Source organism: Crocodylus porosus, unplaced genomic scaffold, assembly GCF_001723895.1.
Source record: "Crocodylus porosus isolate Cpor-Errol unplaced genomic scaffold, CroPor_comp1, whole genome shotgun sequence".
Taxonomy (NCBI): domain Eukaryota; kingdom Metazoa; phylum Chordata; order Crocodylia; family Crocodylidae; genus Crocodylus; species Crocodylus porosus.
In genome coordinates, this window is record NW_017728886.1 from 172,731,399 (window position 1) to 172,743,249 (window position 11,851).

At 44.2% G+C, this 11,851-nt stretch overlaps 1 protein-coding gene across 4 annotated transcripts in view; it reads right to left on the reverse strand.

Annotated features, from left to right (window-relative positions):
* The window catches only part of CCDC102B (coiled-coil domain containing 102B), a 377,235-nt gene that overhangs the window by 273,895 nt on the left and 91,489 nt on the right, over positions 1-11,851 (reverse strand). For all 4 annotated transcript variants that reach the window (XM_019545266.1, XM_019545282.1, XM_019545258.1 and 1 more), the window contains one exon: positions 4,330-4,539. In XM_019545266.1, the coding sequence (XP_019400811.1) occupies positions 4,330-4,539 (210 nt within the window). The remainder of the gene's footprint in view (positions 1-4,329; positions 4,540-11,851) is intronic.

Sequence of the window (11,851 nt, forward strand, 5' to 3'; positions counted from 1 at the left end):
TGTCTATGAAATCTATGAAATCTATGAAATATAAAAGGAGCTGCTGGTGGGAGAGCAGGGGAAAGACCAGCAGAAGCACCAGATGGGAGGTCTCTTCCGAAGCCGCCACGAGGGGGAACAGCATGGGAAACTGCCTCCTGTAGCACAGGAGGAGAGAGTGAAGCCCGCTGCAGGGAGAATGCCGCTGGCAGCGACGCAGGGTGCAAGAGAGCAGAGATGCCTTGTTCAGACCAGGAGCTGGGACCCGGGGACAGAAGAGAGCAGGAGGGGCTTGAGACCCAGAGTTACCCACAAAGAGCCAGAAGAGTCGGCAGAAGCCAAAACGCCAGACCAAGTGGGACCATAGAGGGCTTGGACAGGTTCATGGATGTGCCCTAGGTGGGAGCCAAAGGGCACGGTCAGTGGGAAGGGCGCCAGAAGATGGGCCCCAACAGTATAGAGCTGCCCCACCAGAAGACGTGGGGAAGACGTGCTGAGACGGACCACCAAGGGTCCAGCGAACCCACAGGCTGGATAAAGAGTGGGGGGGAGGATGCCATAGCCAACAGGCTATCCCAGACCCAGTTTAGGGCTTGCTAGGGGTCTTAGGGGCTTGAGTCTGTTGTGGTAGGGCAGCCTATGGGAGCATGCAATAAAGGGGGTGAAGGGCCACCCTTAGTATCTTGCATTTCTCCATCGTTGGTATTTTTTATTATTTTTTTTCATTTCCCACTTTTGGAGGGGTTGTTGGGTGAACCCAGGTGGTGTTTAACCCAAAAGGTTGTTTACAGTTACAGGTAGGGCTGTGAGGCATGGTGGGTGAAGTGGGCATTTGGCCCGACTGCCATATAGCCTGTGTGGTAAAAGGGCGTAGAGCCTCAACTATCGGGGGCTTGGCCAAAGAACATCAGGATTCACCAAGGTAGGGTGTAAGGGCAAGGTAGAGGGGAGGTGGAGCCTCGCAGAAGATCGTCGTCCAGCAATCCTATACGCGAGAGACCCCAATAGTCGAACCCCACCACTGGGATAAGATACAAAGTTGTGGTAGGCGAGATTGGGGCGAGACTATCCGGGTCAGAGACACCAATTCAGCAGAACCACAGGGCCAGGCCGGCAGACAACCTCAAGCATCTGGGGATGCGTGGCGCATGACTGGATGTTCGAAGCCAGGCGGGTACAGGTTAATAGAACAACTAGTGTTTTATTATAGAGTTAGTAAGCAACACTACCCAATCACATTATTGTGGCTTCTATTTAATTGAGCTGGAAGAATTGCTATTATTCAGACTGGAAAATAGAAGGCTGAACAGGGTATTGATAAGAATCTTCAAATACAAAAAGAAGATGCTGAGCAAGCCTCTGCGTCCACATGGGAAGGAATTTATGTTCTTGCCATTTGCTTCCATGAAGAGCATGAATTGATGACAGAATCAGATACTTGATGCAATCCTGTTTATTTACCAGGAATGGACTGAAAGTTAAATATCCAGATCCTAGTTACAATCATATTCTTCCTCACAGTTCCAAGCCTTCTTCAAGTCAGCACTCTACTCAAAAAGTACTTTTAAAGTTCCAAGTCATTTTAAAAATCACATATTCTCTGCAGCCGTATTACAAGCACTTCTCTTTGTCTTTTCGGCTTAGTGCCTTTGTCTGATTCTTCTGACTCAGGCAGATATTTTAGCAATCCCTAGGCCTCTATGTCTGTTTCTGTCTATTCCTTAGATAGTAATGTTTGTTATCAGTACCCAGAGTAGTGTTTTACATTGTTCTTCCTATCACTAAAAATGATGGCATTCAACTTTCCCTTATTTAGACTAATGGAAAGCATATAAGACATATTGAAAGATAAGCCTGTAAAAGGCTACCCAAGCTCCATCATAGGAATGCTAATTATGGAAGTATAGGATTTCTGTGTCATTGCCACAAGAGGCAAGATGAAATTGAGATATAGTGGGGATTTATCTGCCATTTATGACCTTTGGTGTTAAAGGTACAAAAGCATCTATAGTGAAAACAACAATTCCACCACTGTTAGCCAAAAGCACTCACTCATGTGCAAGGACCATATGAACATGTGGGACACAAATGGCCCACTCACCAACTCAAAAGCAATAGGTCTTCAAACATCAAACTGCATTTCACTGCAAAGGAATATCATATGTACTGATCAGTTCAAATAAACCTTAGTCTAGAATATTTGAAAGTAACTCATAATATGGAAAGATTTTCAGGAAGCTAGAGCATTAGGAATATAATCTGTGGTTTCTTAGTCACCACAGAATATAATAAAAATGAGATTTTTCAATATCATAGTGTGAAAGAAATGACTTATATATAAGTTATTCTAATATTATGAAAAAAGAAAAGCATACTTTAAGCAGAGGTTTAATCATTTGAAAATCTGGAACAAAATACCTGGAGGGATAATTTTGTTATCAGGTTTCCATGCTGGGTTACAATTTACTGTTTGTATGTTTATATGCATAAATAAATCAAGCTGGTTTGTACCCTCCCATTGAATTGAGCTGCCCAGCCACACACCTGCACCTCTTTGTGAGACACATTACACCATTATTATGTTTTATGGAATACCTCCAGCAGAGAATTGTTACACAGAGTTTGTCATCCAATGAAAAGTGAAGCTAGGCTGTAAGAGTTCAGTCCCTGAAGGTCAGTTAGGAGGTCAGCTGGGTCGGGGTGCAGGTTACTGAGGCATCAGGGTGGATCTGGATCAGTGCAGCAGGTGCCTGTAGACATGCAGGACACCTGCTCCAACACACTGTAATTACAAAGCATTGGGGCAGATACAATTAATCAAGTCGGCTGGAGCATGCTAATTAGCTTACTCATCAAATAAGCTTCATTTAAATTGCCCTGCCACCATTTTGAAGCGATGCTGAATACATGAGATGCTGCGGGCATTTTTATTAGAGCAGCTCCTGAGAGATGCTCTAAATAAGTGCCTTTTCCCACCTTTGAAGCACGTGTAAAGACACCCCAAGAGACATAGTCTGGGGTGCAAGCTGTGATCAGAAGCCAGGAGAATCAGAGAGCTGGGTGTCGAGTTCCAGAGAAGATCTAAGAATAGGGTAAGAGAGAAAGCTGAAGCCAAGAGGAAACAGACAGCCAGTACCAAGTTCCAGGGAAGATCCAAGAGCAGGGAAAAACAAAGCTGAATGAGGAGCCAGAAATAGCAGTGAATGCACTGCTTGGCAGAGTAGACTGAGGCTGTTATCAAGGCATGCTGCAGCCTGAGGCTGCAAGTGTGCTTAAAAGGGCTGAGTGGTGCACTTAGCAGCCAATCCAGTCCCAGAGTAAGGGGGCAGTCACATTACCCAGGGATCAAGATCAGGTGTGGAAGCTCAAGAGCTTGGACTGGCCGGGCCTGACTAACTAGAGACCTTGATACAAGCAATACATTAGAGCCACAGTCCTGCAGACGCTTGGCCACTCATAACTTGATGCATGAACAAGTCCCATGGATTTTAAAGGGAATACCTATATGATTGCAGGATGTGCAGCTATACGAAACTTTGCTAAAGTCTGAGAGCTTCTCTGACATGAGTCAGGCTCCCCTGTTAAGAGCAACATCTGGCCGACTGTTTCTACTGTTCTGGCCAACTGTTTCACTGCCTAAATGGTTGTTGAAGGAGCTAGTCACCAGATCCCATGCAGTCTTGAACCCCTCCAGACATTCCTCTATGGAGGGGTTCCTAGGCACATCAGTGAGAACCCTTCCTCTGCATTCCTTATTAAGAGCTGCACCTTTCTGTCAAATTGCACATCTACAGAATCCAATCCTGATTTCAGACATCTGCCATAATTTAAAAATATTTTCCCAGATTCTCATTAGTGATGTGTGTTCCGGTATGTATATTAATTCTTCAGAAATAACATAGCAGATGTAGCATATTTGGATACAAAAAGCTTTTGCATAAAATTTACGTTCAGTTAAAGCACAAGACCCAAGAATAAACAGATTGAGAAAGAAAGAAATCTTCCTAAACATAAGGCCCATATCTAGTTCATCCTTCTCTTGGAAGTCTGTATATATTCACTTGTATTCATTAAGGCAGCCTGGTAGTAAACCAATGGTTTGTCTTACCTGAACTTGGTCAACCTCCCAGCTAAACCAGGCCCCATCTGCTACAAAAAGCCAGTTGTTGAGTTCCATTGTCACCATTGTCTCTGGGCTGAAATAAATCTTTCTGCTAGCCTATGGTGGGTGCAGATACACAGAGGTATGTTGTAATATAGCTGTTTTCATAGTAACATTTTGTATCAATCCAAATTCAACTGTTATGCAGCTGTATTTCCCCAAATGATTGTGACAATTAAAGTTCATACCTTATTTTTCTTCAGAAGTTCACTTTGTGCCATCTCAGTATCAGAACCCAAGTTGCTTGGTACAAGTTCATTTTTCCTGTCTACCAGTTCCTGAATTTCTTTCACCTGGGCCTTCAACCTTCGATCCTCTCTCTTCAGATCTTGCTTTTCTGCATCAAGCATCTCTCTCTTTCCCCACTCAGAGGCATTCTCAGACTGTAGTCTTTTCAGCTTAAAAGAAAAACAGAATAACATTTGTAAAAGATGTTCTTTTAGTGTGAGCTGAAGGGCTATCCCTACAGAGGACATCTTTAAAAAAAAATCAGAAAAAAGGGTTAAAGTGTTGTTGTAGCTATGATGATCCAGAAAATATGTAAGAAGGGATGGATCCCTTCTTGCAATGGTACAGTTTAATACTGCTTTAATTCTTTTTCTTCTCCCACTGTTCATCAAAGTTGAAGGCCTGATCATATTGGACCCAAGGCCTCCCAGACCCTCTTCTCAAGTGGGATGGGCAGCCAGTGGTGCTTTCCTCTTTCGGCCTTCCCTGGAGGCCAAGACTCTGAGAGCTGCTTTAATTAAAGTGCCTGGAGCATCTCGTGTACCAGCGTCCCCACACTTCAGAATGGTGGTGGGGGTACTTTATTTAAAACTGGTTGAATGAGCTTTATTTAAAGCTCCCCTGCCTCCATATTGAAGTGTGGGGACACTGATACATGAGACACGGAGGCTGGCTAGTGTGTGGCAATTACCATGCTTCAGCAGACTTGAGTCTGCTCTGATGCACTGTAATTGCAGCATGTTGGAGCAGCCTCCCAGATCATGTATAGGCACCCAAAGCTCCCTTCAAAATGAACAAGAATATAAGAAATGCTATACTGGCTCAGACAACTGGTCCATCTAACCCAGGATCCCATATCTCACACTTATGCCAAGGGGAAGAGTATTTATGCAGAGACTAATGTAGATGAACCTGTCCCTCCCTCTTCCTTTACAACGTCCAGCATTTAGATGCCTACAGAGTCTTAATTTGTAGGTTACAGCCCTGTTATGATGTTTAATAACCACTGATGGACCTATTCCTCTTTTAAACCTGGTTAAACCATTAGAGTTTTTAAAGATTTTTGTGGCAATTAGTGCCACAAGTTAATTATATACTACACAAGACAGAACTTTGTTTTAAACCTTCTTCACACTAGTCATTATTTCATAGACTTCTATCATATCTCCCCCCTAACACACACACACACACACACACACACACACACCTTGGATTATTCATATTCTAAGGAAGAAGCTCCTTATACTGTATGCAAATGTATGCCAACTATTTTGATCAAAAGAGAATTAATGTTGGGATGAATACAGAACAGAATACACAAAATTTAATACAAAAATCTAAACATTCTGTATAAAGCAAACAATGTTTTAACTTACAGCTCTATTAGAGGAACTCTGAGCTTTAATTTTAGTACCAAAGCCAAATAGCTCAGTATCCAGAGCAAGTGGGTCAAAGATCTTATACAACTTGTTTCTTTGGTTAGCAGTCTTTGGATGAAAACGTGTATTTCAAGGTAAGATATAGTACTCCCTTAATTCAAGATGGTCAAGACTTGCTTTTTCCTTAAATGTTAAACAGTGCAATATTGAGGAACTAAGTTAAGTATCAACAAAATGCCATCCTATTAAGTGAGAGAGAATAAACACCTGAAGAGGAATTTTATTTTACTCTTTAAGAACAACTGGATGGAGGTTATGTCAAGGGTGTATCAATTGTTCTCTAGATTTCAAAGGAAAAGCTGTGGTCAAAGGAATTGATTTTTTCTTCCAGAAATCAGATAACAGGCACTTATCAAAGCTTTAAATAGGTTGGAAATGGTCAAAAATGAGAGATCCAAGCAATGTAAGCCAGGAAAAGGACAAGAGGAGGAATCCATCAATAAAATAGCAGAAAAGTTTTAAATAAAATAATGTGAACTTTGCAACTTGCAGTTTTGTAAAGACCAAAGCCAATTATTTGATAAAATTATATGGTCTGCCAACAGCAAAAAGCTATAAGATATCCAGCTTCTACAGCAGAAAAAGACAGTACAAGCCAGCAAGACTTTAGAAAGAAGGCTGATATGGTCTTATTTTAGATTTGCTCTTTGGAGGCACTGCCTAGTTCTATTTTAAATTACCTTTGTAGCAAACATTAAAAAACAATCATGTTCAAGGTACAGTAGTTGTTGGCATTCATAACACCAAAGAAGCAGTAATAGGTTTAGGCATATTACTTAGGTAAATTAAATTGCAAACCTGTTCACTTCCCTCTTCAGGTCCCCCAAAAAACTCCAGTATTAGAAACTATACAAGCAAGTCAAGATAGGAGGGAAGATTGCTCAGTCTATAAACATGAGATACACTATTTTTTCCACATTTAACTCACTGTGGCCCACATATGGGGACTGTCCTATTCATCTAAATGGAGGTACTGAATAACTGAAGTTAAGAGAGAGAGAGAGTGGGTGTGGGTGTAAATGATTGGAGACTTATAGCTTAATTCAAATACAACACTAGTTTTCAGTGTCTAGAAATCTTTACCTTTCATGCTGAAAAAGTTTGGACTTAAATCTACCATATCAGCTCATCTTAACAAACAAACTGGAGCCAATCCATTTTGTCCATTTTAAATCCATGTAATCAAATCTCAAAACCTTTGCGGACCCTCAAAGTTAATGGTCTCCAAAGTCATAAGAGTTATCCTACACAGGCACTGATCTTGCTGTGGACCCCATCTTTTGCAGTCCCAAAGGATACAAGGGTATGTCTCCTGTATATGAAAAGTCCCTTCTCGGGCAAAAACGAGGTGCCTTGGATGGGCTTGTTCCGTTCTGCCTATCCTAAGCCTGTTTGAACAGCATAATGCAAAAGGAGCTAAAGCTGCAAGGAGAAAAAGTTGTTAATATAACATAAAATTAAAATGCCAAGACCATATTGTGTGGGCTACATAAGTTGTAGAAATTTCTAGAACTAAATAGAGTGCTAAGAATGGTCACATGTTCACCTGCCACTAATCATACACTCATGTGTTCCCCTATATGAATTTAGGGGGAATTAATATGTGGGAGGAGCAGAAGCCCTTGGTGCACGGACTGGTGCACAGGGCTGGAGAGCCAGTGCACAGAATGGTGGATGGAGACTCCAGGTGTGGATGGGAGCGCAGCAGCTGCATGAGGCAGTGGAGGTCCCCAACCCTGCGCAAGGTAGGAGCTGGGCCATCAGTGCACAGAGAAGTGCACAGGGCCCTAGAGCTGACAGATGTTGGGGCTGCAGCACAGATTTTTCCCCCTGCCCAAGGCAGGTACCCCTTTGGTGCACGGGGTGGTGCACAGGGCAAAGAGCAGGTCAACCGGCCAGAAGAGCTGCATGAAGCAGCTGGAGCCTTCTTGCTGGAAGTGGCATGGGTCGACCATCCCAGCGAAGGCAGGGAGGGTTTGCCCCAGTACACCACTGGAGACAAGCTCAACCCTTCTAAAGCCGTGAACTCATGAGTTACCTGGAAAGGGAATCTGCATGGAGAAGGGGCCTTCCTCACTGTGAGGGAACAAGGGGAAGACCCTGAGTGGGGACAATTCGCCCGTGGGCACAGAAGGGAGTCTACAGCCTGTTTTTTAAGGGTGGTGTCATGGTTATGGACCCCTCCTAGTTGAGCAACCGGGGAGAGGGTAATGATGTTCAATTAGGTAATAGGATCTTTTCCTGCTTTGCCATTTCTTCTTTGGGCACTGTTGCTATGCCAATAGTTGTGATCTGGTTATCTATGTTATTGGGATTCTGTTTACAGTATTGTGTCCCTATTGTTGTTATATAGAGATTCATAGATGCTAGGATTGGAAGGGACCTCAACAGATTTTTGAGTCCAACTCCCTGCCCTGGGCAGGAAAGAGTGCTGGGGTCAGATGATCCCAGCCAGATGGCTATCCAGCCTTTTCTTAAAGACCCCCAAGGTAGGGAAGAGCACCACCTCCCTTGGAAGCCCATTCCAAATTCTGGCTGCCCTTATTGTGAAGAAGTTCTTTCTGATATCCAGCCTAAATCTGCTCTCTATCAGTTTGTGACCATTGTTCCTTCTTACTCTAAGAGGTGCCCTGGTGAACAGAGCACCTCTGGTTCCTTGCTATGCCCCCCTAATGAATTTGTAGGCAGCCACAAGATCCCCTTGCAGCCTTCTCTTGTGGAGGCTGAAGAGACCCAGGTCCTTTAGTCTCTCCTCATAGGGCTTGGCCTGCAAACCCTTAACCATATGAGTGACTCTCCTCTGGACCCTCTCAAGGTTATCCACATCCTTCTTAAAGTTCAGCACCAAAACTGGGCGCAGTACTCCAACTGTGGTCTGACCAATGCTGCATAGATGGAAAGTATCACCTCCTTGGTTCTATTTATAATGCATCTACTAATGCATGATAAAGTGCGGTTAGCTTTGCTGATGATTTTGCTGACGACTCATGTTCATCTTGGAGTCCACTATGACTCCAAGATCCCTTTCTGCTTCTGTGCTGCTGTGAGGGTCATTTCCCAGCCAATAGACGTGCCGGATATTTTTACACCCTCGGTGCAGCACTCTGCATTTGTCCTTGTTGAACTGGATCCTATTGTGTTCCAACTTGTCCAGGTCCACCTGCAATCATTCCCTACCCTCTGGTGTGTTCACTCTGCCCCCACAATTTAGTATCATTTGCAAACTTGAACAGAGTACACTTCACACCCATGTCCAATTCTCTGATGAAAACATTGAAGAGCACAGGTCCAAGGACTGAGCCCTGCGGGACTCCATTGCCCACATCCTTCTAGAACCATATCGACCTGTTCACCACCACTGTCTGTGTGCGACCCCAAGCCAATTTGCCACCCACCGGACCATGTAATCATCTAAGTCACAGCCTATTAATTTATTTATGAGAATGGGATGAGATACCATATTGAAGGCCTTCCTAAAATCCAAGTAAATGACATGAACCTCTACTTCTGCACCTAAGCATTTTGTGACCTGGTCATAAAAAGAAACCAGATTAGTCAGGCACAATCTACCTGCTATGAATCCATGCTGGTTGCCCTGCTGCATTACTTTTCCCGTTGGACGCGCACAAATATGATGCTTAATAATTTTTTCAAAGACTTTTCCAAAGCTGGAGGTGAGACTGACTGGCCTATAATTACTCAGATCCTCCTTCCTCCCCTTCTTGAAAATAGGGACCACATCGACCCTTTTCCAGTCCTCTGGGACCTGACCCAAGTGCCATGAGCACTCAAACAGTCATGCCAGTAGTTTCAGGCCAATTCCTTCAGCACCCTCAGATGCAGCTCATCCAGGCCTGCTGGTTTAAACACAGCAAGTCCAACCAAGTAAGGCAACTGAGGCAAAAAAACTCACTGAAGAGCTCAGTCTTGTCACCCTTGTCTATCATTAATTGCTCCTGCTTGTTCAGTAGGAGTCCTATGCTGCCTTCCTTTTACTCCCTACATAACTAAAAAATGACATTTTCTTGTCTCTAATTTCTGTTGCTAGCCTCAGCTCCCTAGTTGCTTTGGCCTTTCTAACTGCCTCCCTGCAAGTGGGGGCCAAGTAGGTATACTCCTCCTTCATAGCTTCCCCCTGCTTCCACTGCCTATATGCCTCTTTTTTTGCCCTTAGGCTTCCCTGGATTTCTCTGTTTAGCCACAGAGGTTTTTTGGCCCCTTTCCTCCATTTTCCACACAATGGGATCATCTCCCTCTGTGCCCGAAGGATAGTTCCCTTTAGGAACGACCACCCTTCTTGGACTCCTATCTTGCCAATGCTCCTATCCTGCAGTGCATCGCTGACTAAACTCCTGAGCACACTGAAGTTAGCCTTCCTAAAATCAAGCATTTCCACCCTATTAATTATCTTTCCCACCCTACACTGTATGGTGAATTCAACTGATTGGTGGTCGCTGTCCCCAGGGTGACCACGAATCTGCAACTCCCCTACCAGGTCTTCCCCAGTAGCCAACACCAGTCCAGTAAGGCATTCTCTCTAGGGGGACCGTATACCTCCTGGGTTAGGTGAAGGTTCTGTACGCAGGTTAAGAACCAATGTGAATGGTTGGACTTGGCTAACTGCTCCTCCCAGCAGATGTCAGGGTAGTTTAGGTCTCCCATGACAACCATATCCCTAGACCATACAGTCTCTGAGAGCTGCCTCAGGAACTCCAAGTCTACCTCTTCTTCTGAGGATGAGAGGATTGTAAGATGCTTATGTCTAAATTTATTGTATTGGTTATTCCTGTACTTGTAATGTAACCTTATTGTGTTCAATTATTTTCCTCTCACCGCCAGCTATTCCTGTCACTGAATTGTAATTAACCTGAGTTTTGTTGTTGAGAGCTCCTTTGCCTGTTGAGGGGCAGGGGTTGCACATTGAACAGGAGGCCACACAAGATTGGGCCTATGTCTAAGATAAGAGTGAACAAGAGTTATTGTTGGGGGAGAGAAGAGAGAGTGAGAAATATCTGAATGTAAGTTTATAGTTATAAGTTTTATGTTATGTTGTATCATTAAATCTGTAAATAGTTAAGTATCACTGAGCCTAGGGACAGACATTACACTTAAACTGCTTTAAGTGATCAGAAACTGGTTTAAACCTGTGACAGAACAGATGTTCAGTGCACATAAACCAGTTTGAAAATGGCTGAAACAGGTTTGAGATAAACCTGGTTGAATGTAATATCAGACTTGATTGATTTGGCTCAACCCAGGTTATGCAATGTCTGTCCCAGACCCCTTGCTGGTTTAAGATAAACCAGACACCCCCAACATCGTCTCTGGGCTGGGTGGGGCGGGGCTCTCTGCTCCACAGCAGGGCTGGCCCCTCCCTTCTTCTCCCTGCCTACAGCTTCAGCACAGACTGCAGGCTGCTTCCCCACTCCTCTCAACACTCCATGCTAAGCATGAATTCCCCTCTTCCCTCTGGCTTGTTGAGGAGGTGTCTGTGTATTAGCTAGCAGACCACATACTGGCTACAGTCTGTGCTGAATCAACAGGTAGAATCAATAGGCAAAATCAACAAGTAGCTGGTAATGTCCTTCTGTTGTTTTCTTAACTGGGTGATAAACACTTTGTTAGGAGAGTGATAAACACTGTTATCAATTCCCTGCTGAGGTAATCAAAGCAACCCTCCAAGGTCTGGCCATATCCCCCGCTCAGCTCAGTGCTGTAGAAGGGATGGCAGGGCTGCTCTAGTACCACTCAGTTTCTGGCCTGAGCCACTGCAGGCACGTGACTGATTTTCTGGGACGTCTCTCTGATCACAAAACTGATTTAGCTTAGCCAGGTTAGAGTAACCTGCAAAGATTGAATAAATTCAGGCAGGCTCAGGCATTTTGGCCGATACCTTCAAGTTAGCTGGCCCTGACAATCTACACCCCAGGGTACTCAAGGAGCTGGCTAGCATCATAGCCCAGCCCCTGGCACAGATCTTTGAGAACTCCTGGCGCTCTGGTGTAGTGCCCGAAGACTGGAAGAAGGCCAATGTGGTGCCGAT